Below are 26,815 nucleotides of genomic sequence, written 5' to 3'. Positions count from 1 at the left end.
TAGCCCATCCCAATAGTCCCAAAGGCCTGACCAAACAGCCAAGTTTTTAAGGCTCGGCGGAAGGTATCCAGGGAAGGGGCATGTCGAAGATCGAACGGGAGGGAATTCCAGAGAGTGGGGGCTGCCACCGAAAAAGCCCTCTCTCTAGTCCCCACCAACCTAGCTACTTTTGTTGGTGGGATTGAGAGAAGGCCCTGTGTGGCTGATCTTGTCGGGCGGCATAGTTGGTGACGCTGGAGGTGCTCCTTCAGATAAAATAACTTCTATTGTGAAACAATGACATTGTTTAAAACACTGTAGTAAATTATTGCTACATTTTTATTTGTCCCTTCCTCCCACAGATCTCAGGGCAGCATTTCTCCATTTTGTCCTCACAACAATCTTGCGAGATAGATAGGCTAAGAAAGATGTCAGGCTTAGGTCACCTTACGAGTTTCATGGCTTAATGGCATTTGAAACAGCACATTAAATCAAACCTCGAAATAAATTTGTAATCAGTGTAAGTGGTCTTGGATATATGATCTAATCGCCATGTTCCTACCAGCATTCTGGAAACTATGTTTTGAGCCACCTGAAGTCCCAAGCGGATAGCACTGCAGTAAATGACAGCGTAATGTAACTTTTAAAAAGGTAAGTTGCCATTACGGTTGTCAAAATATTTATTTTATCTTGAAAATGGAAATGGACTGCCTTCAAGTCGATTCTGACTTACGGTGACCCTATGAATAGGTTTTTCATGGTAAGCAGTATTCAGAGGGGGCTTACCATTGCCTCCCTCTGAGGCTGAGACGCAGTGACTGGCCCAAGGTCACCCAGTGAGCTTCATGGCTGTGTGGGGATTCGAACCCTGGTCTCCCAGGTCATAGACCAAAACTCTAACCACTACACCACACTGGCTCTCTATTATGCTTAAATACGTATGGGCAATGCCACTAGTGGACCTGCTTTATACCAAGTCAGGCCATTGGTCCATCTATCCCCTTTCCACAGTGATTGGAAGCAGCTTTCCAGGGTTTCAGACAGGAGTCTTTCCCAGCCCTCTGGGAAGATGTGCAGGAATGGAACCCGGGACCTTTTGCATGCAAACCAGGTGCTTTACCACTGAGGTACCACCCTTCCCCAAAATCTCAGAAGCCACTGAATAAGATTTCTAGTAGTCAGAGTGGAGCTTCAGGGCCCAATCCCTTTCTATATCTAGCAGAATTATGCAATATATATACAAACACACACATATGAATCAAATTAGTATGTTAAAAAAATCAGAAATTATGCAATAATTCCTAAATTTGTATAATTTAGGTGGGTCACAGAATTCAGGTATAAGGGTTGAATCCAACTAAGTCATTGCACAAGCGGAAAAGCTTCTGCTGGTGCAACGGAACTTTTCCGTCCTGCCCCCAAATTTGTCCTGGAAGATTGGGGGAAAACTAGGGCAGATCTGAAGGGAGGGTACAGGGAAAGCAGGGAGGGGAAGTTCTGATGCACAAACAGAAATTGTTCTGCTCACAGAGTTACTTTGTTGGACGCAATTCTAGGATTGCTACTGTAAAGTCACACACACACACACAGAGCCCTGCAAATTTCCTCCAACACACTTGATGCTTGAATGTTAAGAACATCAGAAGAGCCCTGCAGCAGGATCAGGCCAGTGGCTCATCTAGTCCAGCATCCTGTTCTCACAGTGGCCAACCAGATGCCATGGGAAGCCCACAAGCCGAACATGAACTCAACTCCCCCCCCCATGGTTTCCAGCAACTGGTATTCAGCATGCTGCCTCCGACCACAGAGGAAGAACATAGCCTTCATGGCTAGTAGCCACTGATAGCCTTTTAATGTTCATTATTGCTGGGCTCCTTTTAACCTTCCTGTTGTTGTATGTTACAACAAGCTACATTTCGTTCAAAGCAAAGACATTTTAACTCCTGGAAAAGCAAGGATAGGCACTGCAATTTTACTTATAAGACAGCCTTCCCCAACCTGGTACTCCCCAGACGTTTTGGGATACAATTTGGCATGGCCATACTGGCTGAGGCTGATGGGAGCTGTAGTCCAAAACCTCTGGAGCAGCCTTTTTCCACCAGTGTGCCTCCAGATGTTGTTGGACCACTGGCCATTGGCAATGCTGGCTGAGGCTGATGGGAGTTGTGGTCCAACAACATCTGGAGGCACACTGGTGGAAAAAGGCTGCTCTGGAGGGTTGGGGAAAGGCTGGTTTAAGCAATGGCACTCCTATAGTAAGTGCAGATAACATGAACATCTCTAAAAAAGCTACCTTAAAGTCAATTTGAAATAGACTCAGAGACCATTTTCATTTACGCATTGGCTCCTCACAAGTAACCATGCACTTCCTTGGTGTGCTATGCACACTACAGGAAAACAAGAACCCACCAGCCTATCCATGACTATTATAACAATATCCATTTTTACAGAATTCATACAACAGGAACACAATCCCAATAATTCATGCTGAAAGGACCTCTGGATGGGGTTTTTTTTGTGATGTGCCAACTATGAAGCATCATTACAAAAGAACGTACACTGCATGCCTCTGATCCTTGTTTAGGCAGCCCCACCAAATGTGAAATGTCACATAGGCAACAGCCTTTGGTGGGTCTACACATGCATACGTGTAGCGATGACAGAGCTTCTAGTTTGGAACCTTTTTCCATTCTTCCATCAATTTCAGTCTTGTGAACCAGACAGGAAGAAAGATGAAAACTCCATCATAATTTGTTTTGACTGAGATCAACTGACAGTCCTTCCCTTTGGGCTGTCTCCGACTGCCTGGGTGACATCCAGTCCTCTCTATACTGAAGCACATTGGGTTTGTGACATCACCCATTTGCCTAAGAAAGCATGTTAGGAGGTAACTCAGTAAAGGTGTATTAAGGCCATCAGTTGAATTATGTTGAGCTTCCTAGACAATGTATTTTGTTTAAACACAACAACAGAATCAGGTTTCTTTTACTATCAACAGATATCCCTAGCAATGCAAAGTATGGAGCAATTGAGGAAATCTGCACTACTTATCTATATCACTTTTCTACCATTTTTAATTGTCTCAGCTTTCCCTAAGTTTCTCAAATTAGGAGAAACTGAGAGTGGAGAATGTCAAGGCTGGGTCAGGAACAAAGTTCAACTTCTTGAGAGATAACAACAGAATAGAGGCATAATATGAGGACTAGAGATCTACCCCATTCAGCACATTGGTGATAAAGATTACATAAGAAACCTTGTTTTTAAGCTCTGTTGATTTTCTCTGTATTTTGATCATTTTATTATGGTTACTTATATTCAAAGTTTGTTGATTTTACTGGTATTAATATTTTACTACGGCCGTACTACCCTGAACACACCTGATCTTGTCTGGTCTCGAAAGCTAAACAGGGTTGGCCTGGTTAGTACTTAGACGGGAGACCGCCTGGGAATACCGGATGCCATAGGCTTAGAGGAAGGCAATGGTAAACCACCTGTGAATACCTCTTACCATGAAAACCCTATGAATATATCCAAAAAAAAGATTCATAGGGTCGCCATAAGTCATAATCGACTTGAAGGCATATAACAACAAATATTTTACACTACTTGCATAAACCACTTGGAGATTTATTTTTTTGGTTAAGCAGCGTATAAATTTTGTTAAATAAAATAAAACCTAAACATCACCTTTCTGCATATAGTGTCCAAGGTAGCTTAGAAACAAAAACTAACACATTACAAATGCAATAAAAGAACTGAGAATTAAAACAGGATCACATCTGTGAAGAAGGTTAGTGTTTCCAAGTCTCAAGTTAGAATGAAAATATTTGGGTGCTGTCACCAGCAACAGCTTTACATTATTATGCCTGTGTACCGCCGAGTTGCCAAAAATAACTAGAAAACTTGTCAGTTTAGTGCTTTATACTCCCAAGTATATACTCCCAATCTTGTCTGCAAATGTCAAGTTGCATTCTGCCAGTGTTTGGCAAATGGCTTGACCAAGCAACACCTCTCCCTGATCTGGCCTATACATTTTACATATGGAGGGAAACAAGAGCGTGTCTGTCCTCACTGCTCACTTGGGAGATAACCATACAATATGGGACTTCTCTGTGCATACGCCATATACATTTATATACATATCACCCCATGTGAACATCTGAGGCAGGACTGGCATTGCCCAGTCTCCCTTCCCCTCCACACGTATGGACCGGATCCAGGAGAGGTCATTATCCAACCTGGCCCAAAGGATAATCTAATAGTGACAAAGTTAACATGTTTATTATAAATGGCAACCATAACTATTTGAAAGAGTGAAACAGCTTCACTTTCTGCGTTTGACACTCAATATATATAATTATCAGATGTGTTATTAAATAAGCGCAATATGAAATATTAAAACATATACTTACTGAAGGCTGAGGCGGACCTTTGCCGCTGCTGCGACCTCTGAAATTAATAAAGGCAGATATGAGATTGAAGAAGACAGAAGGCATATGTTTAGATTGACTGTTTAGACTCTCCACAAAGTTAAAAAGAGCCTCTCTATAGTTATAAGAAACAAGGATACCCTAAAACCCCTATTTTCACATTCATTCTTTTCGGTTGCTGTCCAGAATATTACCACATATAAATTAAATGTATTCTTTAAACTTACACCAATTTTACAGCTGTACAGAATTTCCCTAAGAGGCAAATTTGCCTAGCATGCTTGCTAGCAAATCAAATCATTGTGTTAAAAAAAAAATCAGTCACACAAATTGGCATAGACATTTTAATTTCTTTCCAATAGACAATAAGGGAGGGGGGAATAAACAATGACCCAGATTAACTTTCCCCTGGCTTCCTATCAGGAGGAAGGTAAATACCCCAGGAAGTATTCACGGAGCTCACTGTAGCACATTGAAATTCAAAAATTTCCTCATCAGAGAAAAGCTAAGTTGGAAGACCAAAGAGCCAGTCCAGGTCAGTCCCTCGCTGCCTGACACAGCTATCCACTCACTGGACCAACCCACTCAGCACAGGTCATCGTGAGCCTGACAGACAGCAGCATTATGGCACAACACAGTACAGTGCCTGCAGAAAAGACAGCATGATATTTTAGTAACCTAAAACTATTAGCTCAGTACTGTACTCCCACTTACATAACAGCAGAACTACAGTAAAGCAATCTGATTTTCAATGGCAAACTGCTGCCTACTTAAAACACTTCTAGTATTCCCTGCAGTCTTGCATATATACCCACCATGTACATTTCCACATTCAAATTACCTTATGCTGGGATATATGACTCTGAATTGCAATACTCAAAAACCTTCGCTATTTTCTGGATACAATTTTTCAAATTTGTTGGTTTCCATACAATGTCAAAAGGCTCATTTACAACCCATTCATTTAATAAAGGTGCTTATGATATACAGCACAGAAATTACCTACTTGAGTACTTTTCAAAATCGTTTTGAGAAATTAAGTGCATAAACATAATTCTGCTTGCATACAAGTTTGACGTTATTTGATAACCAAAGTAATATTTAAAGCTCTGCAATTAACAGATCATATTCTATTTTAACTCAAGCTTTGCCTACCTCTCCCATGGGAAAACTCTCAGCTATTTGAATCTGGATAGTTCATGCTCCTCTGGGGTTCCATCACCTCAAAAGGCACACTAACCTCAATAAAAAGCAGCTCCTGTTTCAAAAAATCAGGTCAAAATGCATATAAGCTTTCTAAGATCCGATTAGCTATGTTTTAGTTACAAGGAGTAACATGAAATTATTAAATATAAATATACGTACAAGACATATGTATGTATGACAAATTGTTGTACTTTTGAAAAAATACTCAGGTATTATGGGACAGACACATATCCCAAAAAACACAAACATATGCATGTTTTTCAACTCTTCTAGAATAGAAGAGGTCTCCCCTACAGTATTCCTAAATAGTATATAGTGCATTTCTGCCCTTCAGTGGGTCATTCTGGTGGTCCTGAGTGTTCCTTGCTCTTTTTTGGTGTGGATTCAGTATGGGGCTCCTGTGCAGTCCTCCCCTCTTTGGTAAAAATAGGCATCAGTTAAAGTTGTGGAAACAAAAAAAGGTCAGCATCCAAAGAACCACAACAAAAGAGGGGGGAAATCCCAAAATGCTGTGAGAAAATTTATTTATTGGGAAAGCTTTCTCTTACAATTTTGGGATGGGGAAGCTTTCCCAAGAAACAAATTTTCCCACAGCATTTTGGATATTTTCCCTGTCTTTCTTTGTGGATCAGTTAAAGTTGGCCTTACCTTCAAACCCTAAGCACCCCAACAATTTCATATAGAAGTGTTTCCCATTCTTAGCATTAATGGACCTTTTGCAGACTTTTGTAAATGGCTTCTGGAATTTAATTGCACAATTTATATGAACAAAGTTTGCTTACCTAACAAAAAAACCTATATGGTAAACAATATGTCCATGATTTTTACGTTGTACTTTACTGTAATATTTATATACTATCTTGGGAACTTGGGTTGAAGGGCTATTTAAAAAAACAAAACAAAAAGTTACTAATTAGTGATGTAGGTTTTCATGAAAATGTTGAATTGGAAATTTTCCCAATATTTCCTGTAGACTGTGATCCATGCAAGTCTGGCTGGGAGATGTATTCCCTCCTCCCCTGTTTATGAATCAATGTATGTGTGTGCACGCACACAGGCATTTTGGGCTGCAATCCTATGAAGCTTATCTAGAATAGGCACACTCTTACTTAGGAATAATCTCTTGAAACAAGTTGCACAACGTTGCACCTACTCAATCTGAAAGGTAAATTGTATTGGCATGTCACAGAAGTAAGTCAGAAACGACAGTTTACTGTGCATGAGCCAACTGTGCTTGCTTCACTCCTCTCTGTAGTGGTGGGGAGAAACAAACCACAATCCCTGGCTTACCACTGCATCCAAACTAAAGATCATGGTTTGTTTCACTTTTAATAAACCATAATCTGTAACCCTCATAATCAGGATGCACACCTTAACGTGGTAAGGGGGGGTTGAGAGTGTTGAAGAAGCTGAGAGCAATGCCGTCAGGAGTATAGACCAAGAGGCTAGACTCCTAGCAGGGGCACCCAAGGCGGAATGGTCAAAGCTGAGACACTAAGATGCATCCAGACTCAGAGGAAGGCAATGGTAAACCACCTCTGAATGCCTCTTACCACGAAAACCCTATGAACACAGTATCTAAATTTTGCTATTGGAGGTCGCTGATTCATAGGGTCGCCATAAGTTGTAATCAACTTGAAGGCACATAATAACAACAACAGTCTGTAGCCAGGGTTTATTCTTGGGTTATCACGGTTTGTTGGAGCAAAACAAAACATGATCCCTGGTTTGAACATAATACTATGCCAGAAACTGTGGTTTGTTTCTTCCGCATTCTAATAAGGAACAGCAAAACAGCCCAGACGGGTACATTCATGGTAAACTATTAACTATGGGCGCCTCACCCCAATTCTAATCGCCTCACCTAAGGATATTGTAGAGCTGGAAAAGATTCAGAAAAGACAACCAACATGCTCAAAAGGATGGAACAACTCCCCTATGAAGAAGGGTTGCAGTATTTGGTGGGGCTTTTTAATTTAGAGAAAAGGCGAGTAAGAGGTAACATTATAGAAGCGTATAAAATTATGCATGGCATGGCAAAAGTGGATACAGAAAAGTTCTCCAATGCTAGAACTCGCGGACATCCAATGAAGGTGAATGTTGGAATATTCAGGACAGACAAAAGAAAGTACACACAGCACAGTTAAACTGTGGAATTGACACCAAACTGGATGGCTTTAAAAGATTAGACAAATTCATGGAGGATAAGGCTATCAATGGCTAGTAGCCATGATGGCTATGTCTTTCATATGTAGCCCAAAGCATTATGCTTTTGAATACCAGTTGCTGGAAACCACAGTGTGTGGGGGAGTGCTCTTCGCATTCAGGTCCTCCTTGCAGGCCTCCCTTGGGCATCTGGTTGGCCACTGTGAGAAGAGGATGCTGGACTAGATGGGCCACTGGCCTGATCCTACAGGCTCTTCTTATGGTTTGAAATGGAAATGGACTGCCTTCAAGTCGATCCCGACTTATGGTGACCCTACAAATAGGGTTTTCATGGTAAGCGGTATTCAGAGGTGGTTTACCATTGCCTCCCTCTGAGGCTGAGAGGCAGTGACTGGCCCAAGGTCACCCAGTGAGCTTCATGGCTGTGTGGGGATTCGAACCCTGGTCTCCCAGGGCATAGTCCAACACTCTAACCACTACACCACACTGGCTCTCTGTTATGGTTTACCATGATGCATTAACTGGACCATAATGCATATGTGCAGTCAAGTTGCATTATCTCATAAAAATTAGCATTTTCAAAAATGGAAAAATTTCAGTGGAAAAAAATAGTAGTAGAAAATGTTCCACCCACGTCACTGAATGTAACAATGATTTTCTTCTGAGGGAAAATTGAACTTCTAGATTTGAGCAGCGGGTTACCCACAACTCCTTCCTTTCCACAGTTGGGGAAGAGTTGTAGCTCAGTGGTAGGTCGCACAGCACACTCTGCACATAGAAGATCCCAGGTTCAATCCCTGGCATCTCCAGGTATAGCTGGGAGAGACCTCTGCCTGAGACCCTGGAGAACTGCTGCCAGTCAGTGCTGACAATACTGAATGAGACCGAGCAATGGTCTGCCTTGGTATAAGGCAGTTTCCTGGGTTCTTAAGCGTTCTGAACACTTTTAAAATAAGGCAAAGCATTTCCATGTCATTTGTCACAGACCATGTTGAGTAGCATTGCAAAACTGCCACTAACACTGCGTCTGAACTAAAAAATGTCTTCCCAGATCCTTCTTATTTTTCCTATAACAAGGAGCCCAAAATACAGTCCATTTCCAAGATGGCATAAGCTGAAATGGGCATCTAGCATGCGTATTTCAAGGATTGTCAAGTGTTTTGGAAAGCACATTTGTACACTTGCTGCAAACCCCCACATTTCACACCGATTCCTTTCTAATGTTTTTTAATGGTCAACACTGACTGTTCCAACAATAGACAATCATGCATTGCAAATGACATACAAGTCACTTGGCTCATTTGCCTACTTTAACATTACTGCCTTCCAACTATTCTGGATTATTTAGAGATCTTGTGAACATTGGGTTTTATTGTCAGTTGCGATGAAAGCTCCATATAGCAGCTACTAGCCTAAATGCTATGGCCTCCTAGAAGCTGATCGCCCACTGCACTATCACAAAAGTTCTCTCCTGTTTTTACCTCAGTGAACATACAAATTAGCTCCTTCCGCTCAAGCATCTTCAAGTGCTTTACATGTGCAGCAACACAGTGTACTTTGAAGAGCCCTCAATTAGTCTTGTCTGGTGTTTGGGCGAAGCAAATCATTGAGGGGTTAAGTGAACTGCCATAAAAGTAGAAAAGAATTTGCTCAAGAAAAAAATGCAGACCCCCCCCCCACCAGTCCAGCAACAAGTCAAAAGCACGGGAGAAAAACTGGAAACTAGGCAGGAGGGGGACAGGAAGTCAGAGTAACATTATATACGCCTATGTATGTATATGATAGAATGTTGTCCTGATAAGTCATGTCCTGGTTCATAGCAAGAAGCAATTTTAAAATGTTCCCAGAGATAGAAGAGCTGCCTGTAGACATCAATGGAGAACTGTGTCCACTGCATATACACACACTCCCAAAATAGGGGAATGTCCAAATGGAGGAACCCAAAACATCATGAAGGAGGACTGGGCACAGAATACCATTTGGTGGAGGAAGGGAGGAAGGAAAACCAGCACTCCATGGTGCAACACTTCGCTGCAGGGTCACACTTCTCACTCTTATACAGCTCTGTGTGTGTATGTGTGCATCTGTGTGTGCTTCCATGTGTGTCTTGCATGCCACTGCAAGGTCCTCTGGAAAGTGCCCTGCCCCTCCTATTCGCAGGACTGATGACAGCAAGGGCCAGGCCACCTAGCATCAGGGTTGGAGGCAGTTTTGTCCTCACTACAACTGCATTGCCAAGTGCCTTCCTTTCCCCATAGAACTGAATGACTCCGTGTGAAAGTGTTCAAGGCCACACCATTGGGCCAGGGCCCAAACTGTCTCCCTGCCCTGACAACCCCACTAACCTGAGCCATTGAGAATTCAGCCTGCTGCTCTCTGCATTGCCCCATTCTTGGTTATGTTTGTTGGTCACACGGAAGTGCACCAGAAAAGTGGGAACCAGTGTATGTAAGGTAACTGTGTGCACTGCCACCAAAATGCCAGAGAAGCCAGCAATCACAATCCCTTTTAAGCCCACAGGGGTATGCATCAACCCCTGCAACAGTGCTTCTAAATAGTGAGAACTTTGGTGGCTGGGTTGCCAAGCTCCCAGCAGAAGGCATTAGACACAGCACAGTGTGTAAACTTAAAAGGCTTTAGTTCAGACAGGAGTTGTAGCAGAGGCAACTCTTTACAAATTCTGTCAAAAGATTTTCTAAGTTGCAACCAAGACTTAAAAACCTTCTGTCCTGATTAATAAGCTTGTATTACTTCTGACCAGTTTAGCTTACCAGGCAAATTGGTTCACTCTGAACAGGTCCTCCAATTACCTTTGTGCCCTTCCTTACCCAGCGTTGACAACTGTGCCTCATGCTGTAGGAGACTCAGATGTATTCGTTTGCTCTACGTTTACAGAGGAACAGAAGCTTCGGCAGAGAATTGTGGGATACAACAGAGCTGCAAACCTGTGTGTAGATGGGGGCTCAGGCTACTTAAAGGTAACCGGAGCTCAGCCCTGCTGCTTGTGCGCGAAAGTCCTAAACAAACTGATTTCTGTGTAAACAAAAGGGCACCTTGCTCTCTGATGTTCCTAGCACACACACACACACACACACACACACACAAATAAAATATTAAAAAGGGCAAATCAAATATAGAGCAAGGTGCACAGTTATTCTTTTATTTAAGCCTTATTTTTGGGATCAGTTCTGATCATACTTTAAAAGCGTTCATGAAATAAACGAGGTCAAATCAGGAACTATCTGTATGCACACCTTCTTCAAAGGAGCGCTGAGCATCATCACCATAATGAAAACTCTGCAAGGGTGGAAGGTACCAGACCATGTCTAGCTTAGTACTGTCTACACTGCCTAGCAGCAGCTATCCAGGATTTCATTCCCAACCCTACCTGGAGATGGCAGGAATTAAACCTGAAATCTTCTGCGAGCAAAGTAGATGCTCTACCACTGAGCTACAGTCCTTCCCCAGAGATGAACAAGGCCATCCAAAAACTGAGTGGGGATTTTCCCAAATCCAAACGCAACACTAGCCACTACCCTACATCAGCGAAGACATACAGACAGTCCTATCTTGGCTAATATCCAACTTAATAGAAAGTACAACTCTAAACCATGACGCTCTCCTGATCAATGGCTCAATAGTATGACAGCTGCTTTCCATGACAGCCAGTCATTACACCCTTCCTTTAACTTGGTTTGAATATCCTAATGAGTTCAGCAAACAGGTCCACAGTGAACTGACTTTTTATGTTCAATTGCTCAAAAAAAATGTAAAGAATAAAGAACCAATATTGAGAAAGTATTTTACAACAAACCAGTTGATGGTCAAAGATTTGTGGGGTCCTTTATTTTTTAAAAGGGGGGTATTATTTCATAAATAAGATTACAAAGAAGCTTGTTTTTTTACTATGAACAAGGACTACTATAGCTGTTATCAGTCATTACTTACCTACAAAGCCCCAAATGGTCTGGGACCAGGACATCTGAAGGAACACCTCCTTCCACTCCACCCTCTCTACCCAACGCATTTAACTCAGAAGCCCTGCTACGTATCCCAGCACTTTCAGAAGCACCTGGTTTCAGGTGAGCAGCTAACAGTTTTTTGCTGTGTGGAGCTTTTAAATTTGGACTCCCTGCTGTTATGCTGAATTGTTTTGTAGTTATTTTTACTGTAATTTACTGTAATTGGAATTGTTTTCGATATATTTTATGAACTTTTTTGAAACCTGCTTTGAGTTTGTTATATACAAAAAGCAGGACACAATTTCTCTGCCTTCCCCCAATAAATAAATGAAATAATTGCAAATGTCCCAGTGTTTTTCATAGAATCATAGAGCTGGAAGGGGCCTTATAGGCCATCGAGTCCAACCCCCTGCTCACAGCAGGAAATCCACAGCTAGAGCATCTCCCGCAGATAGCTGTCCAGCCTCTGCTTGAAAACATCCAGCGAAGGGGATCCCACCACCTCCCTAGGCAGTCGGTTCCATTGTGTCAGCTCTACACTGTGTCAGCAGTGCCGGTGGGGGGCTGGAAATTCCTGGGTGGTTGGCAGGGAAGCAAAGTCCTTTGCCGGCAGTCTGGCCATAAATCTGCCAGGTCTAGGAGGAGGGGAGCTGATAAGGGCCAGGCTTGTCCGAAGCGTACTTGCCGAGTCAGGAGTCCAGAAGCGAGGTCAGTAGAGGTCCGGGATCAAGTGCCAAGGGGTCAGTCCAAAAGAGGGTGCCAGGAAACTAGGAACAGACAAGCCACGCCTGACGTTGCAGTCAGCAACAAGCTGCAGCCAAGGTGTGCCTTATCAAGAGCAGGGTTGACAGCAGGTGTGAGCCCTCAGCGTTTGGGCCTTAAGGAGACAGGCCTGCCCCTCTTCTGCCTGACCTTCTGCTGTCTACGTTCTGCAGGTGAGGGGGGAGTATCCTGTGCACTGTCTGTGTCTGGCTGCAGGGCCTCTGCTGTATCTGGGGTGCTCTGCAGCTGAGGGGGAGAAGGAGCTGGATTCTCAGGAGGCTCCTCCATGTCTCCTTCTGAGTCTGCTGCTCCTGGGTCTGCTGCTGTTACTCCCGAGTCATCCTCATCTGAGGATTCCTCTGACGGGGCCATGACACATTGCTGAACTGCCCTTACTGTCAAGAAGTTCCTTCTAATGTCCAATCTGAATCTACGCTCCTGCAACTTAAAACCATTAGACCTAGTCCTACCCTCTGGGGCAGCAGTGAACAAATCTGTACCCTCCTCTATGTGACAGCCCTTCAGGTACTTAAAGAGTGCAATCATGTCACCCCTCAGCCTTCTCTTCACCAGACTGAACATGCCAAGTTCCTTCAACCTTTCCTCATAAGACTTGTTCTCCATACCGGCTATCATCCTCGTCACCCTCTTCTGAACCTGCTCTAACTTGTCTATATCTTTCTTAAAATGAGGCACCCAGAACTGAACACAGTATTCCAGATGAGGCCTGACTAATGCAGAATATAGTGGGACTATTACTTCCCTCGACCTGGAGACTATACCTCTGTTTATGCAGCCCAAAACCGCGTTTGCCTTTTTTGCCGCAGCATCACACTGCTGGGTCATGTTCAACTTGCGATCCACTACAATTCCAAGGTCCTTCTCACATGCACTACTGCTAAGCCGGGTATTTCCCATCCTGTACCCATGCATTTTGTTTTTGTGGCCTAAATGCAGAATCCTGCATTTGTCTTTATTGAATGTCATTTTATTAATTTCAGCCCAATTTTCTAGTCTATCCAGGTCCCTTTGGATTTTATTCCTGTCTTCCATTGTGTTAGCTATCCCTCCCAGTTTCGTATCATCCACAAACTTCATAAGGCTTCCCTCCACCCCATCATCTAAGTCATTGATAAAAATGTTGAAGAGTATCGGCCCCAGGATAGAACCCTGTGGCAGTCCACTCGAAACCTCCTTCCAGTCCGAAGCAGAGCCACCGACGACCACTCTTTGAGTACGGTTTTCCAACCAGTTGTGAATCCACCTGACACTATTTCCATCTAGTCCGCATTTGACCAGTTTGCTAATCAAAAGGTCGTGGGGGACTTTGTCAAACGCTTTGCTGAAATCTAGATAGATGACATCTACAGCATTTCCACCATCTACTAAGCTAGTGACCCGATCAAAAAAAGAGATGAGATTAGTTAGACAGTATTTTTTCTTGACAAACCTATGCTGGCTCCTACTAATCACAGCATTGTCATCTAGATAGTTGCCAATGGACTCTTTTATTATCTGTTCTAATATCTTTCTCGGTATTGAAGTCAGACTGACCAGACTGTAATTCCCCAGATCTTCTTTTTTACCCTTTTTAAAGAGCGGGACGACGTTTGTCCGTCTCCAATCCTCCGGCACCTCTCCCGTTCTCCAGGTTTTCTCAAAGATGATGGCAAGAGGTTCCGAGAGTACATCAGCAAGTTCCTTCAATACTCTGGGATGCAGTTCATCAGGCCCTGGAGATTTGAACTCAATTAGGTTAACTAGGTATTTCCTGACTATCTCCTTATCAATCTTGAACTGCAATCCCGACCCCTTACTGAGATTGCTACCGATGCAAGGTTGCACACTGTTCCCTTTTTGGGAGAAAACGGAGGCAAAATAGGCGCTGAGCAGTTCTGCCTTTTCCTTGTTATCTGTCAACATTTTGCCATCCTCATTGAGCAGCAGTCCCACTGTTTCCTTGGTCTTTCTCTTGCTTCGAACATACCTGAAAAACCCCTTTTTGTTGTTCCTCGCTTCCCTCGCCAGCCTCAGCTCATTCTGGGTTTTAGCTTTCCTTACGCTATTCCTGCAAGCCCGAGCCGCTCGTCGGTACTCTTCCTTGGTGATGCGTCCTTCCTTCCATTCTTTATACATGCTCTTTTTTATTTTTACCTCCTCCACCAGTCTTCCGTGTAGCCACATTGGCTTTTTCCAACGTCTTCCGTTCTTCTTCCTCTTTGGAATTGTTTGCAATTGCGCTTTTTGTAATACATTCTTCATGAACTCCCACGCTTCTTGGGCTCCTTTTTTCTTTAGTCTATCTAGCCACGGGATCCTACCCATCATTTCCCTGAGCTTGCTAAAATCGGCTTTCCTGAAATCCAAGGTCCATATTTGACTACATTCTTCTTTGGCTTTCCCCAGAATCACAAATTCCAGCATTACGTGGTCACTTTCCCCCAAGGTACCGACTGCTTTAATTCCCGTGACCAATTTGTCCCTGTTAGTTAAGATCAGGTCCAGGATTGCCGATCCCCTTGTTCCTTCTTCTACTTTTTGAAAGAGGAAATTATCAGTAAGGCCCATCAGGAATTTGTTGGAGGCTTTGTGCTTCGCAGAGTTTGTCTCCCAGCAGATATCCGGGTAGTTGAAGTCCCCCATCACTACTACTTCTTGCCTCCTTGAGATTTCAGAGATTTGTTTGAGAAAGGCCTCGTCTACCACCTCTTCTTGGCCAGGGGGTCTGTAGTAGACACCTACTACCATGTTAGTTTTATTTGTTTCTCCATTTATTTTTACCCAAATGGTCTCTACCGGACCCCTTTGTTCGCTCTCTTGGATTTCCATAGAGGTGTATTTGTCTTTGACGCTACTCCCCCTCCTTTTCTGTTGCTTCTATTCTTTCTGTAGAGTTTATATCCTTGAATGGCTATATTCCAATCATGGGAGTCATCCCACCAAGTCTCCGTTATCCCTATGAAGTCATATTTGCCTTGATGCACTAAGACTTCAAGCTCCTCTTGCTTGTTTCCCAAGCTCCGCACGTTGGTATATAGACACCAGAAGTCTCTTTTGTCCTGATTGGATTCCTCCGTTAATATACCGTGAGCTTTGCCGTGCATCCCTTTCTCTCTCTGTGTCTTGTGTACCCTTCAAATCCTTGCATTTACAACCCGCTGTCTTTGGATCGGTATTTAAGCTATCATCTCCATCCCCCAGAGGCTTTAGTTTAAAGCCCTCTTGATGAGTTTTGCCATACTTCTGCCAAAGAGATTCTTCCCAGTCCTCGTGAGGTGCAGCCCATCTCTTCCCAACAGTCCCCCCTCCAAGAAGCTTAGACCATGGTCCCAGAATCCAAACCTCTCCCGTCGACACCATCTGCATAACCAGTCGTTGACCTGCAGTATCTTCCTTTCCCTTTGTAGTCCTCTATCCTTCACGGGAAGAATTGACGAGAAGACCACCTGCGCCCCCAAATCCTTGACCTTCCTACCCAGAGCCTCATAGTCTGAGGTGATCTGTTCCAAGGTATTTCTGGCTGTGTCGTTTGTGCCCACATGGATGAGGAGAAAGGGGTACCTATCTTGGTTCCCAATGAGCCTCGGCAGGTTGTCAGCGACGTCCCGGATGCGTGCCCCAGGGAGACAACAGACTTCCCGATTCATTCCGTCCGGCTGGCATACCGGTGCCTCTACCCCCCTGAGCAATGAGTGTCCAACCACCAGCACCCTCCTCTTTTTGCCTCCCAGTTTCATATTTTGTTTGTTAGGCAATTGTGTTATCATTAATTACTGCTGCTGTGGTCAATTATGCTTATTTTACATATATTTAAACTATAATTGAATTGTCACAGGCTGTATTTTTTGCATTCCGTAACATTTCCCCTGAATATTTACTGCTCCCCCCACCAGCACCCATGTTTATATTTACCTCTGAATTGAGGATAAACTTCATGCATCAGATGAAGTAGACTCTAATCTACAAAAATATGTGCCATAATACACTTTTTAATCATTAAGATGCCACAAGACTCTCATTTGAGTGTTGGATTATGACCTGGGAGACCAGGGTTCGAATCCCCACACAGCCATGAAGCTCACTGAATGACCTTGGGCCAGTCACTGCCTCTCAGCCTCAGAGGGAGGCAATGGTAAACCACCTCTGAATACCACTTACCATGAAAACCCTATTCGTAGGGTTGCCATAAATCGGGATCAACTTGAAGACAGTCTATTTCCATTTTTCCATTCCTCTGCAATCTATTTATTTTGAAATCTTTCTCCAAATTTAGGATTAAACAGCATCTTTGTATATGGGGGGTTGTATCTGTTGTGCTCTGTTAAGCATTCCTCCAAAATTAAGTATTCCTTTAGATTAGAATAACACAAATGCTTCTGATTATGGAAAAGGGATAGTTCAGATTTTGTCATGGGATCAAACATAAAGCAGAGATGAACTAAGACAAATGTGTCTAGCCCAGAAGTTTTTCCTTTCTCCTCCTATCCATTCAGATCTTTCTGCCTCTGTTTATCGGGGGTAAACAAAATCCCATACCCTTCTGTGTTCTCTGTCAACACAACAAGTCTCTTTCCCCCTCACTCATCACTAGGAAACTTCACAAAAATGAGGGGATTGGTAAAAAGAAAGCTGAAAAACAAAGTCCAGAGGGTCACATCACACGAAAATGCTTGGAAGTTGTTTAAAAACACTGTATTAGAAGCGCTACTGAAGTGCATACCGCAGATCAGAAAAGGTACCACCAGGGCCAAGAAGATGCCAGCATGGTTAACGAGCAAAGTCAAGGAAGCTCTTAGAGGCAAAAAGTCTTCCTTCAGAAAATGCAAGTCTTGTCCGAATGAAGAAAATAAAAAAGAACACAAACTCTGGCAAAAGAAATGCAAGAAGACAATAAGGGATGCTAAAAAAGAATTTGAGGAGCACATTGCTAAGAACATAAAAACCAACAACAAAAAAATCTATAAATACATTCAAAGCAGGAGACCATCTAGGGAGGCGATTGGACCCTTGGATGATAAGGGAGTCAAGGGTGTACTAAAGAACGATAAGGAGATTGCGGAGAAGCTAAATGAATTTTTTGCATCTGTCTTCACAGTGGAAGATATAGGGCAGATCCCTGAACCTGAACTAACATTTGCAGGAAGGGATTCTGAGGAACTGAGACAAATAGTGGCAACGAGAGAGGAAGTTCTAGGCTTAATGGACAATATAAAAACTGACAAATCACCAGGCCCGGATGGCATCCACCCGAGAGTTCTCAAAGAACTCAAAGGTGAAATTGCTGATCTGCTAACTAAAATATGTAACTTGTCCCTCGGGTCCTCCTCCGTGCCTGAGGACTGGAAAGTGGCAAATGTAACGCCAATCTTCAAAAAGGGATCCAGAGGGGATCCCGGAAATTACAGGCCAGTTAGCTTAACTTCTGTCCCTGGAAAACTGGTAGAAAGTATTATTAAAGCTAGATTGACTAAGCACATAGAAGAACAAGCTTTGCTGAAGCAGAGCCAGCATGGCTTCTGCAAGGGAAAGTCCTGTCTCAGTAACCTATTAGAATTCTTTGAGAGTGTCAACAAGCATATAGATAGAGGTGATCCAGTGGACATAGTGTACTCAGACTTTCAAAAAGCGTTTGACAAGGTACCTCACCAAAGACTTCTGAGGAAGCTTAGCAGTCATGGAATAAGAGGAGAGGTCCTCTTGTGGATAAGGAATTGGTTAAGAAGCAGAAAGCAGAGAGTAGGAATAAACGGACAGTTCTCCCAATGGAGGGCTGTAGAAAGTGGAGTCCCTCAAGGATCGGTATTGGGACCTGTACTTTTCAACTTGTTCATTAAAGACCTAGAATTAGGAGTGAGCAGTGAAATGGCCAAGTTTACTGATGACACTAAATTGTTCAGGGTTGTTAAAACAAAAAGGGATTGCGAAGAGCTCCAAAAAGACCTCTCCAAACTGAGGGAATGGGCGGAAAAATGGCAAATGCAATTCAATATAAATAAGTGTAAAATTATGCATATTGGAACAAAAAAATCTGAATTTCACATATATGCTCATGGGGTCTGAACTGGCGGTGACCAACCAGGAGAGAGACCCCGGGGTTGTAGTGGACAGCACGATGAAAATGTCGACCCAGTGTGCGGCAGCTGTGAAAAAGGCAAATTCCATGCTAGTGATAATTAGGAAAGGTATTGAAAATAAAACAGCTGGTATCATAATGCCGTTGTATAAATCTATGGTGCGGCCCCATTTGGAATACTGTGTACAGTTCTGGTCGCCTCATCTCAAAAAGGATATTATAGAGTTGGAAAAGGTTCAGAAGAGGGCAACCAGAATGATCAAGGGGATGGAGCGACTCCCTTACGAGGAAAGGTTGCAGCATTTGGGGCTTTTTAGTTTAGAGAAAAGGCGGGTCAGAGGAGACATGATAGAAGTGTATAAAATTATGCATGGCATTGAGAAAGTGGATAGAGAATAGTTCTTCTCCCTCTCTCATAATACTAGAACTCATGGACATTCAAAGAAGCTGAATGTTGGAAGATTCAGGACAGACAAAAGGAAGTACTTCTTTACTCAGCGCATAGTTAAACTATGGAATTTGCTCCCACAAGATGCAGTAATGGCCACCAGCTTGGACGGCTTTAAAAGAAGATTAGACAAATTCATGGAGGACAGGGCTATCAATGGCTACTAGCCGTGATGGCTTTGCTGTGCCACCCTAGTCAGAGGCAGCATGCTTCCGAAAACCAGTTGCCGGAAGCCTCAGGAGGGGAGAGTGTTCTTGCACTCGGGTCCTGCTTGCAGGCTTCCCCCAGGCACCTGGTTGGCCACTGTGAGAACAGGATGCTGGACTAGATGGGCCACTGGCCTGATCCAGCAGGCTCTTCTTATGTTCTTATGTTCTTAAAGGCTACTAGCCATGATGGCTGTGCTCTGCCACCCTAGTCAGAGGCAGCATGCTTCTGAAAACCAGTTGCCGGAAGCCTCAGGAGGGGAGAGTGTTCTTGCACTCGGGTCCTGCTTGCGGGCTTCCCCCAGGCACCTGGTTGGCCACTGTGAGAACAGGATGCTGGACTAGATGGGCCACTGGCCTGATCCAGCAGGCTCTTCTTATGTTCTTACTATGGCCTCCCTCCTTTAAGGAGATCTGCCTACAGTACTGAAAGAACAAACAGCTGCACTTTCCACGTTACTAGAATAAATCCACTGGCTTCCCATGCCCCTTACTGTGGGGGGAGAGGGAAGAACTGACACCTTGTGGGCAATAGCTTATATCAGTCTCAAGATGTTGCTGTGGAGATGCTAATTAGTAACTGACTGGGGCCGGAAGTCTCAAGGACTTCATTACTTCAAGAGCAGAGCACATTCCCATGTTTCCAAAAGAACAGAGCAGATTTCAATCCTGGTTAACTACAGTAAGAAGTGAAACACCAATTTGTTTAGGCTGCAATCGAATAAACACTTGCCTGGGAGCAAGTGCCACTGAACACAATGGAATTTACTTCTAAGTTGACATGTATTGGATTGGAGGCTTCATCTTTTATTTCAAATATACAGGATAAGATTAGTCCCATGAATGTTATGGGATCACAGAGAAAGCAATACATTTGTTCAAACTACATTTTAAGGATGGGCAATTCCAGGTAACTGGACTCCCCCCACCCTCCCCCAGATTGGGCTCTTAGAATTTTAAAGTTTTTTACCCAGACACACCTTTACGTTGCTGCATAAAAATGATGAAGGATTCTTAGGAACCAATGAAGAGCAAGCTTGATGACATATGAGTAACCTCCAGGCTGGATTACTGCAATGCACTCTATGTGGGGCTGCCCTTGAGGTTGGTCCGGAAGTTGCAGCTGGTGCAAAATGGGGCGGCGAGACTGCTCACTGGGGCAGGGTATTGCCAACATGTCACCCCACTGCTGAAAGAATTGCACTGGCTGCCCATTTGCTACCAGGCCAAGTTCAAGGTTCTAGTTTTGGTGTACAAAGCCCTATACAGCTTAGGACCAGGATATCTGAAAGACCGTCTTATCCCTTATATACCAGTTGATCACTGCGCTCTGCAGGTGAGGGCTTCCTGCAGGTACCATCTCATCAGAGGTCCGCACAACACAGAAACGGACCTTTAATGCAGTGGCACCTACACTGTGGAATTCCCTCCCCTTAAATATTAGACAGGTGCCATCTGTTGTCTTTTCAGCCCTACTGAAGACCTTCCTCTTTCAACAAGCCTTTTAAGTAGAGACCTTATCCCAGTCTGAACCTGTGTTGGAATTAACATCAGAAGAGCCTGCTGGATCAGGCCAGTGGCCCATCTAGTCCAGCATCCTGTTCTCACAGTGGCCAACCAGGTGCCTGAGGGAAGCCCGCAAGCAGGACCCGAGGCAAGAACACTCTCCCCTCCTGAGGCTTCCAGCAACTGGTTTTCAGCAGCCTGCTGCCTCTGACTAGGGTAGCACAGCACAGCCATCATGGCTAGTAGCCATTGATAGCCCTGTCCTCCATGAATTTGTCTAATCTTCTTTTAAAGCCGTCCAAGCTGGTGGCCATTACTGCATCTTGTGGGAGCAAATTCCATAGTTTAACTATGCGCTGAGTAAAGAAGTACTTCCTTTTGTCTGTCCTGAATCTTCCAACATTCAGCTTCTTTGAACGTCCACGAGTTCTAGTATTATGAGAGGGAGAAGAACTTTTCTCTATTCACTTTCTCAATGCCATGCATAATTTCATACACTTCTATCATGTCTCCTCTGACCCGCCTTTTCTCTAAACTAAAAAGCCCCCAATGCTGCAACCTTTCCTCGTAAGGGAGTCGCTCCATCCCCTTGATCATTCTGGTTGCCCTCTTCTGAACCTTTTCCAACTCTAGAATATCCTTTTTGAGATGAGGCGACCAGAACTGTACACAGTATTCCAAATGCGGCCGCACCATAGATTTATACAACGGCATTATGGTATCGGCTGTTTTATTTTCAATACCTTTCCTAATTATCACTAGCATGGAATTTGCCTTTTTCACAGCTGCCGCACACTGGGTCGACATTTTCATCGAGCTGTCCACTACAACCCCGGGGTCTCTCTCCTGGTCGGTCACCGCCAGTTCAGACCCCATGAGCGTATATGTGAAATTCAGATTTTTTGCTCCAATATGCATAATTTTACACTTGTTTATATTGAATTGCATTTGCCATTTTTCCGCCCATTCCCTCAGTTTGGAGAGGTCTTTTTGGAGCTCTTCGCAATCCCTTTTTGTTTTAACAACCCTGAACAATTTAGTGTCGTCAGCAAACTTGGCCACTTCACTGCTCACTCCTAATTCTAGGTCATTAATGAACAAGTTGAAAAGTACAGGTCCCAATACCGATCCTTGAGGGACTCCACTTTCTACAGCCCTCCATTGGGAGAACTGTCCGTTTATTCCTACTCTCTGCTTTCTGCTTCTTAACCAATTTCTTATCCACAAGAGGACCTCTCCTCTTATTCCATGACTGCTAAGCTTCCTCAGAAGTCTTTGGTGAGGTACCTTGTCAAACGCTTTTTGAAAGTCTAAGTATGCTATGTCCACTGGATCACCTCTATCTATATGCTTGTTGACACTCTCAAAGAATTCTAATAGGTTACTGAGACAGGACTTTCCCTTGCAGAAGCCATGCTGGCTCTGCTTCAGCAAAGCTTGTTCTTCTATGTGCTTAGTTAATCTAGCTTTAATAATACTTTCTACCAGTTTTCCAGGGACAGAACTTAAGCTAACTGGCCTGTAATTTCCGGGATCCCCTCTGGATCCCTTTTTGAAGATTGGCGTTACATTTGCCACTTTCCAGTCCTCAGGCACGGAGGAGGACCCGAGGGACAAGTTACATATTTTAGTTAGCAGATCAGCAATTTCACCTTTGAGTTCTTTGAGAACTCTCGGGTGGATGCCATCCGGGCCTGGTGATTTGTCAGTTTTTATATTGTCCATTAAGCCTAGAACTTCCTCTCTCGTTACCACTATTTGTCTCAGTTCCTCAGAATCCCTTCCTGCAAATGTTAGTTCAGGTTCAGGGATCTGCCCTATATCTTCCACTGTGAAGACAGATGCAAAAAATTCATTTAGCTTCTCCGCAATCTCATCGTTCTTTAGTACACCCTTGACTCCCTTATCATCCAAGGGTCCAATCGCCTCCCTAGATGGTCTCCTGCTTTGAATGTATTTATAGAATTTTTTGTTGTTGGTTTTTATGTTCTTAGCAATGTGCTCCTCAAATTCTTTTTTAGCATCCCTTATTGTCTTCTTGCCTTTCTTTTGCCAGAGTTTGTGTTCTTTTTTATTTTCTTCATTCGGACAAGACTTGCATTTTCTGAAGGAAGACTTTTTGCCTCTAAGAGCTTCCTTGACTTTGCTCGTTAACCATGCTGGCATCTTCTTGGCCCTGGCGGTACCTTTTCTGATCTGCGGTATGCACTCCAGTTGAGCTTCTAATATAGTGTTTTTAAAGAACTTCCAAGCATTTTCGAGTGATGTGACCCTCTGGACTTTGTTTTTCAGCTTTCTTTTTACCAATCCCCTCATTTTTGTGAAGTTTCCTCTTTTGAAGGCAAATGTGACCGTGTTGGATTATTGGCATTTACATGTATGTTTAATTTAATAGCACTATGGTCACTGCTCCCAATCGGTTCAACAACACTTACATCTTGCACCAGGTCCCGGTCCCCACTGAGGATTAAGTCCAGGGTTGCCGTCCCTCTGCTTTTTAATATGTTTTTAAACTTTTTTTAAAGCTTTTTAAAAAAATGTTTTAAAAGGTATTTTGTTTTAATAGATTTTAACATCTGTTTTAAATGATGTTTTAAGGTGTTTTCAGTGTTTTTGTTTGCCACCCTGGGCTCCTACTGAGAGGAAGGACGAAATATAAATCTAATATATAAATAAATAATATTGTTTCTACTCACACTACAGGAAGAACGAAAATGGGAGCAACTGGACAGTATGCACTAGCATACACTGACCATGGCTTATTGTTACTTGTGCACAAGGCCCATGTATTTGGGAATGGCCTTGGTCAGTGGCGGAGGACATGCTTTGCAAGCAAAAGATCCCATGTTCAATCCCTAGTATCTTATTGTAGGGCTGGGAAAAACTCCCTGTCTGAAGTCTTGGGAGAGCTGCTTCCAATCATTACAAACAACACTAAGCTCAATGGACCAATGGCTTCACTCCGTTTAAGATGGCGATTCCTATAATTTGTTGTTGCCAGCTTGCTGATTTTGTAAAGAAGAGACAACAGTCTGGATGTAACAACAAACCAAGGCTCATGGTTTATTGTCCCACTTGGGTAAGCAGAGGAACAAGCAGGAATGATGAGGTAGCACCAGTAAGCTGCTCAATCTTGATGCCATTAACTATGGTTTATTGATACATGTAAATTAGCCCCGAGACCGTGTCCAGTACTCAAAGAACCACAGAACTTCAACATACTATCACTGGGTATGTACCTTTCATGCCAAACCGCTTTTGAAACTGAGAGGGATTTCAAAAGCAGCTTGTGAAGTGGTACAAGAGTCTGCTGTGCAATCAGGGACAGGATGAGATATATGGGCCACAAACAAATGCTTCGGTGTGCCTGTAGCAGCTGTTGGGATCCCACTCTGCTAATATGAATGCACCTATCCAAAATGAAAAATGCTGATACTGGGAATCCTCAAGCATAGAAAACTTCTTTTCTCCTCTCTAGAACAGCAGAGCTACATAATACTGCTAACCAATGTTTTGAGTAAAAAAGGTGAACAGATTGAACACAGCAGGTATTCCCATTTTCTGCCCAAATAACAGATGTGTGCATACCTAGTTCCTTCAGAATTTACCTCTACTGGCTAAAAATGAACCAATTGTTCACATTTCAAATACAAAAAAACCCCAACCCTTCAAAACAGACAGCAGCAGGACATTCTATCTCAGCAGGGTTATAATGTACAATAAATTAGTGCTGTAGTGTAAAGACTAGTAAAAGGTATTCAAGAGCTTATGAGCAGAAGTCACCAGTCTCAACAGCTCTCTGTATTTAAAAGCAAACACGAGTTCAGAAAGCAAGCTAGAATTGTTAAGATTTATCAGCACCCAGTAAGTACTCCATACTGAGATGCAGACCATAAGCCCATTTTAGAAACCCAAATTAGATTCTAAACAGGTGCTTTACTCCTCAATACATGCTACATTTTCAACTGGTTCACTAATGGTTCTTTCAATATGTGGATTATTTCCCCTTTCCAATGAAAAGCATTAGCCTGAGACAGATCACCACCACTGAAAATAGTCTTCTTAATTCAAACTAGAAAACAATTTTGTCACATTGAAACTTAGAGAGACAAACGGAGGTGAAAGAAAAATGAGTTATTTGTTACAATCTAATTTAATTATGGAATTAACAATCATGGCTACACATTTCACCAGAGGTGACACCACCACACAGGTCCTGCATTGTGCCCTTTCCAATAGTAGTCCTTCCTCCACCCCCAGCCCCAGCCCCACCCAAGAGGGAGAATAACTTCTAAAGGACTGTGCTATTAATCTCCATTATCTGAAACAATTTTATCCTTCTTCTGGTAGCCATACCAACTTCTGGCCAAGATGTAGTAAAAACTCTAAACCCTTCAAAAAGAGAAATTGGAGACACTCTGCATTTTACTGTGGGTTTTGTTTGTTATGTCCTAACTATACCCAAGCATATGTGCTTCATAACTCTGATATGCTGACTAGTGGGTAGTGTCAGCTTTATTGATAATATGCAAAACGGTGGGTTTGAGTGGCAAAATATAGCCTTGGATATAAGAGGCCCCTGAGGGCAGAAGATGTCAATCCCTGATGTAAAACAGAAAAATATTATTTATACACAGCACTTTGAACTCTCTAAAGTACTTGTCATATATTAAGACTTACAACTAATATGATTATCCTATTACAGATAGGATAGGCTGAGACCAAGAGACAGAGGCTTGCCCAAGGCCTGCAGAACTGGGGACTTCCTGGTTTGCAGCTCAGCCTTTTCGCCACTGAGCTAAGTATTGATAAGCAATATGCAGCCCTGGATGTACTTCTGAGCAGCTGAAGACTCTGGCCTTCATGAACATAGAAGCAACTTTTACAAAGAAATGCTCAAATTGCAGGAGAATAACAGCCATGATGTTCATTTAAATGTAAACAAATTCTATCACACTAATCTTAAGCATATTTACTTGGAAGCAAGTTTGGGCAACTTCAGTTGGTCTTTCTTCCAAGTGATTGCTCTTTCGATATCAGATGTGTGTATTTTGGTAAATAATAACAAATGCAAAATGAAGTGGGAAAACCAGCATATTCAAGGGTACATCTGCATCTAGGCAATACGAACTCTGGTTATGCATTGTTCCATGAACAACATAACAAGTTACTTGGCCAATAATTATATTGCTTTCTGCAGGCACACAATTCAGGGTCCAATGTCATGTCCATTACTATCTATGGACTTTATATTGCATAATTTTAATAGTGTAAGGAACACTAATGTTTTGGATCTTTTATACTTTAAAATTTCCACAAACAAAAATACTTCCTATCCTAGCTTGTGGGGAGATCTAGCCCCACACATGCCAGTCAAGTGTTAACCTGAATCACCTTTCTCTTCCCTTGCCAAGAGAGGCCTATTCTCATTTGGGGGGGGGGGGAAATCCGCTAGGTTTTGGCAAGGAGGCTCTCTTGATCAAGCATTTGGGAGGGAGTAAAGCCTCTGCAATATAAAATGGACACTCACTGCACTCAAGGCTGCAATAGCGACAACGGAATTAAGGCCGGCCGACTGGGGCCTGCCTTGGGGCACACCAGGTGCCCTCTGCCCAGACTGAGTTTCTTCCTTGCCAAGTCTTGAAGGGCAGGTGCCCCCACCCCAACTGACTGCCTCCCCTTCTCCCTACATACACACAGGGAAAGAATCAGCTCAAAGGCCTAGTCTGGAGACCGACACCTACGACAGCGCCAATGTCCTTCCCAGGCCTGGCCAGGCTTTGCTGCAGCCTCGGCCTTGGGGAGAGGGAGAGGAGAGGCCTTCTACCGTCACAGTTTGCTAGCTGCGGCAGGCCTGCACCTTCCTCAGTAATCCAGATTCCCTCCCTTTACTGAAAATGCTTTCCCTCAAAATCAGGAGGGGGCCCCATCATCTATCTAGCTGGACTCTCCTCCCCTATTCTTCTCCACAATCCCTCAGCAATGCCAAAGTATCCCTCCCCCATTACAAAGGCCTTGTGCCTCCCCTCGGGCAGTGTCAGCCAAAGATATTCATTTGCTGCTTCTTCACCCTCTCC

The 26,815-nt window shown here is 43.4% G+C and overlaps 1 protein-coding gene across 5 annotated transcripts in view; it reads right to left on the bottom strand.

Moving 5' to 3' along the window:
- ATXN2 (ataxin 2) overlaps positions 1 to 26,815 on the bottom strand; it is an 88,312-nt gene that overhangs the window by 59,133 nt on the left and 2,364 nt on the right. For all 5 annotated transcript variants that reach the window (XM_061603489.1, XM_061603484.1, XM_061603487.1 and 2 more), the window contains exon 2: positions 4,392 to 4,428. In XM_061603489.1, the coding sequence (XP_061459473.1) occupies positions 4,392 to 4,428 (37 nt within the window). The remainder of the gene's footprint in view (positions 1 to 4,391; positions 4,429 to 26,815) is intronic.

This window comes from Rhineura floridana, chromosome 19 (genome assembly GCF_030035675.1).
Source record: "Rhineura floridana isolate rRhiFlo1 chromosome 19, rRhiFlo1.hap2, whole genome shotgun sequence".
In the NCBI taxonomy this organism is placed as follows: Eukaryota; Metazoa; Chordata; class Lepidosauria; order Squamata; family Rhineuridae; genus Rhineura; species Rhineura floridana.
The sequence above is the reverse complement of the archived record's forward strand: the minus strand, read 5'-3'. Positions and strand labels throughout refer to the sequence as shown.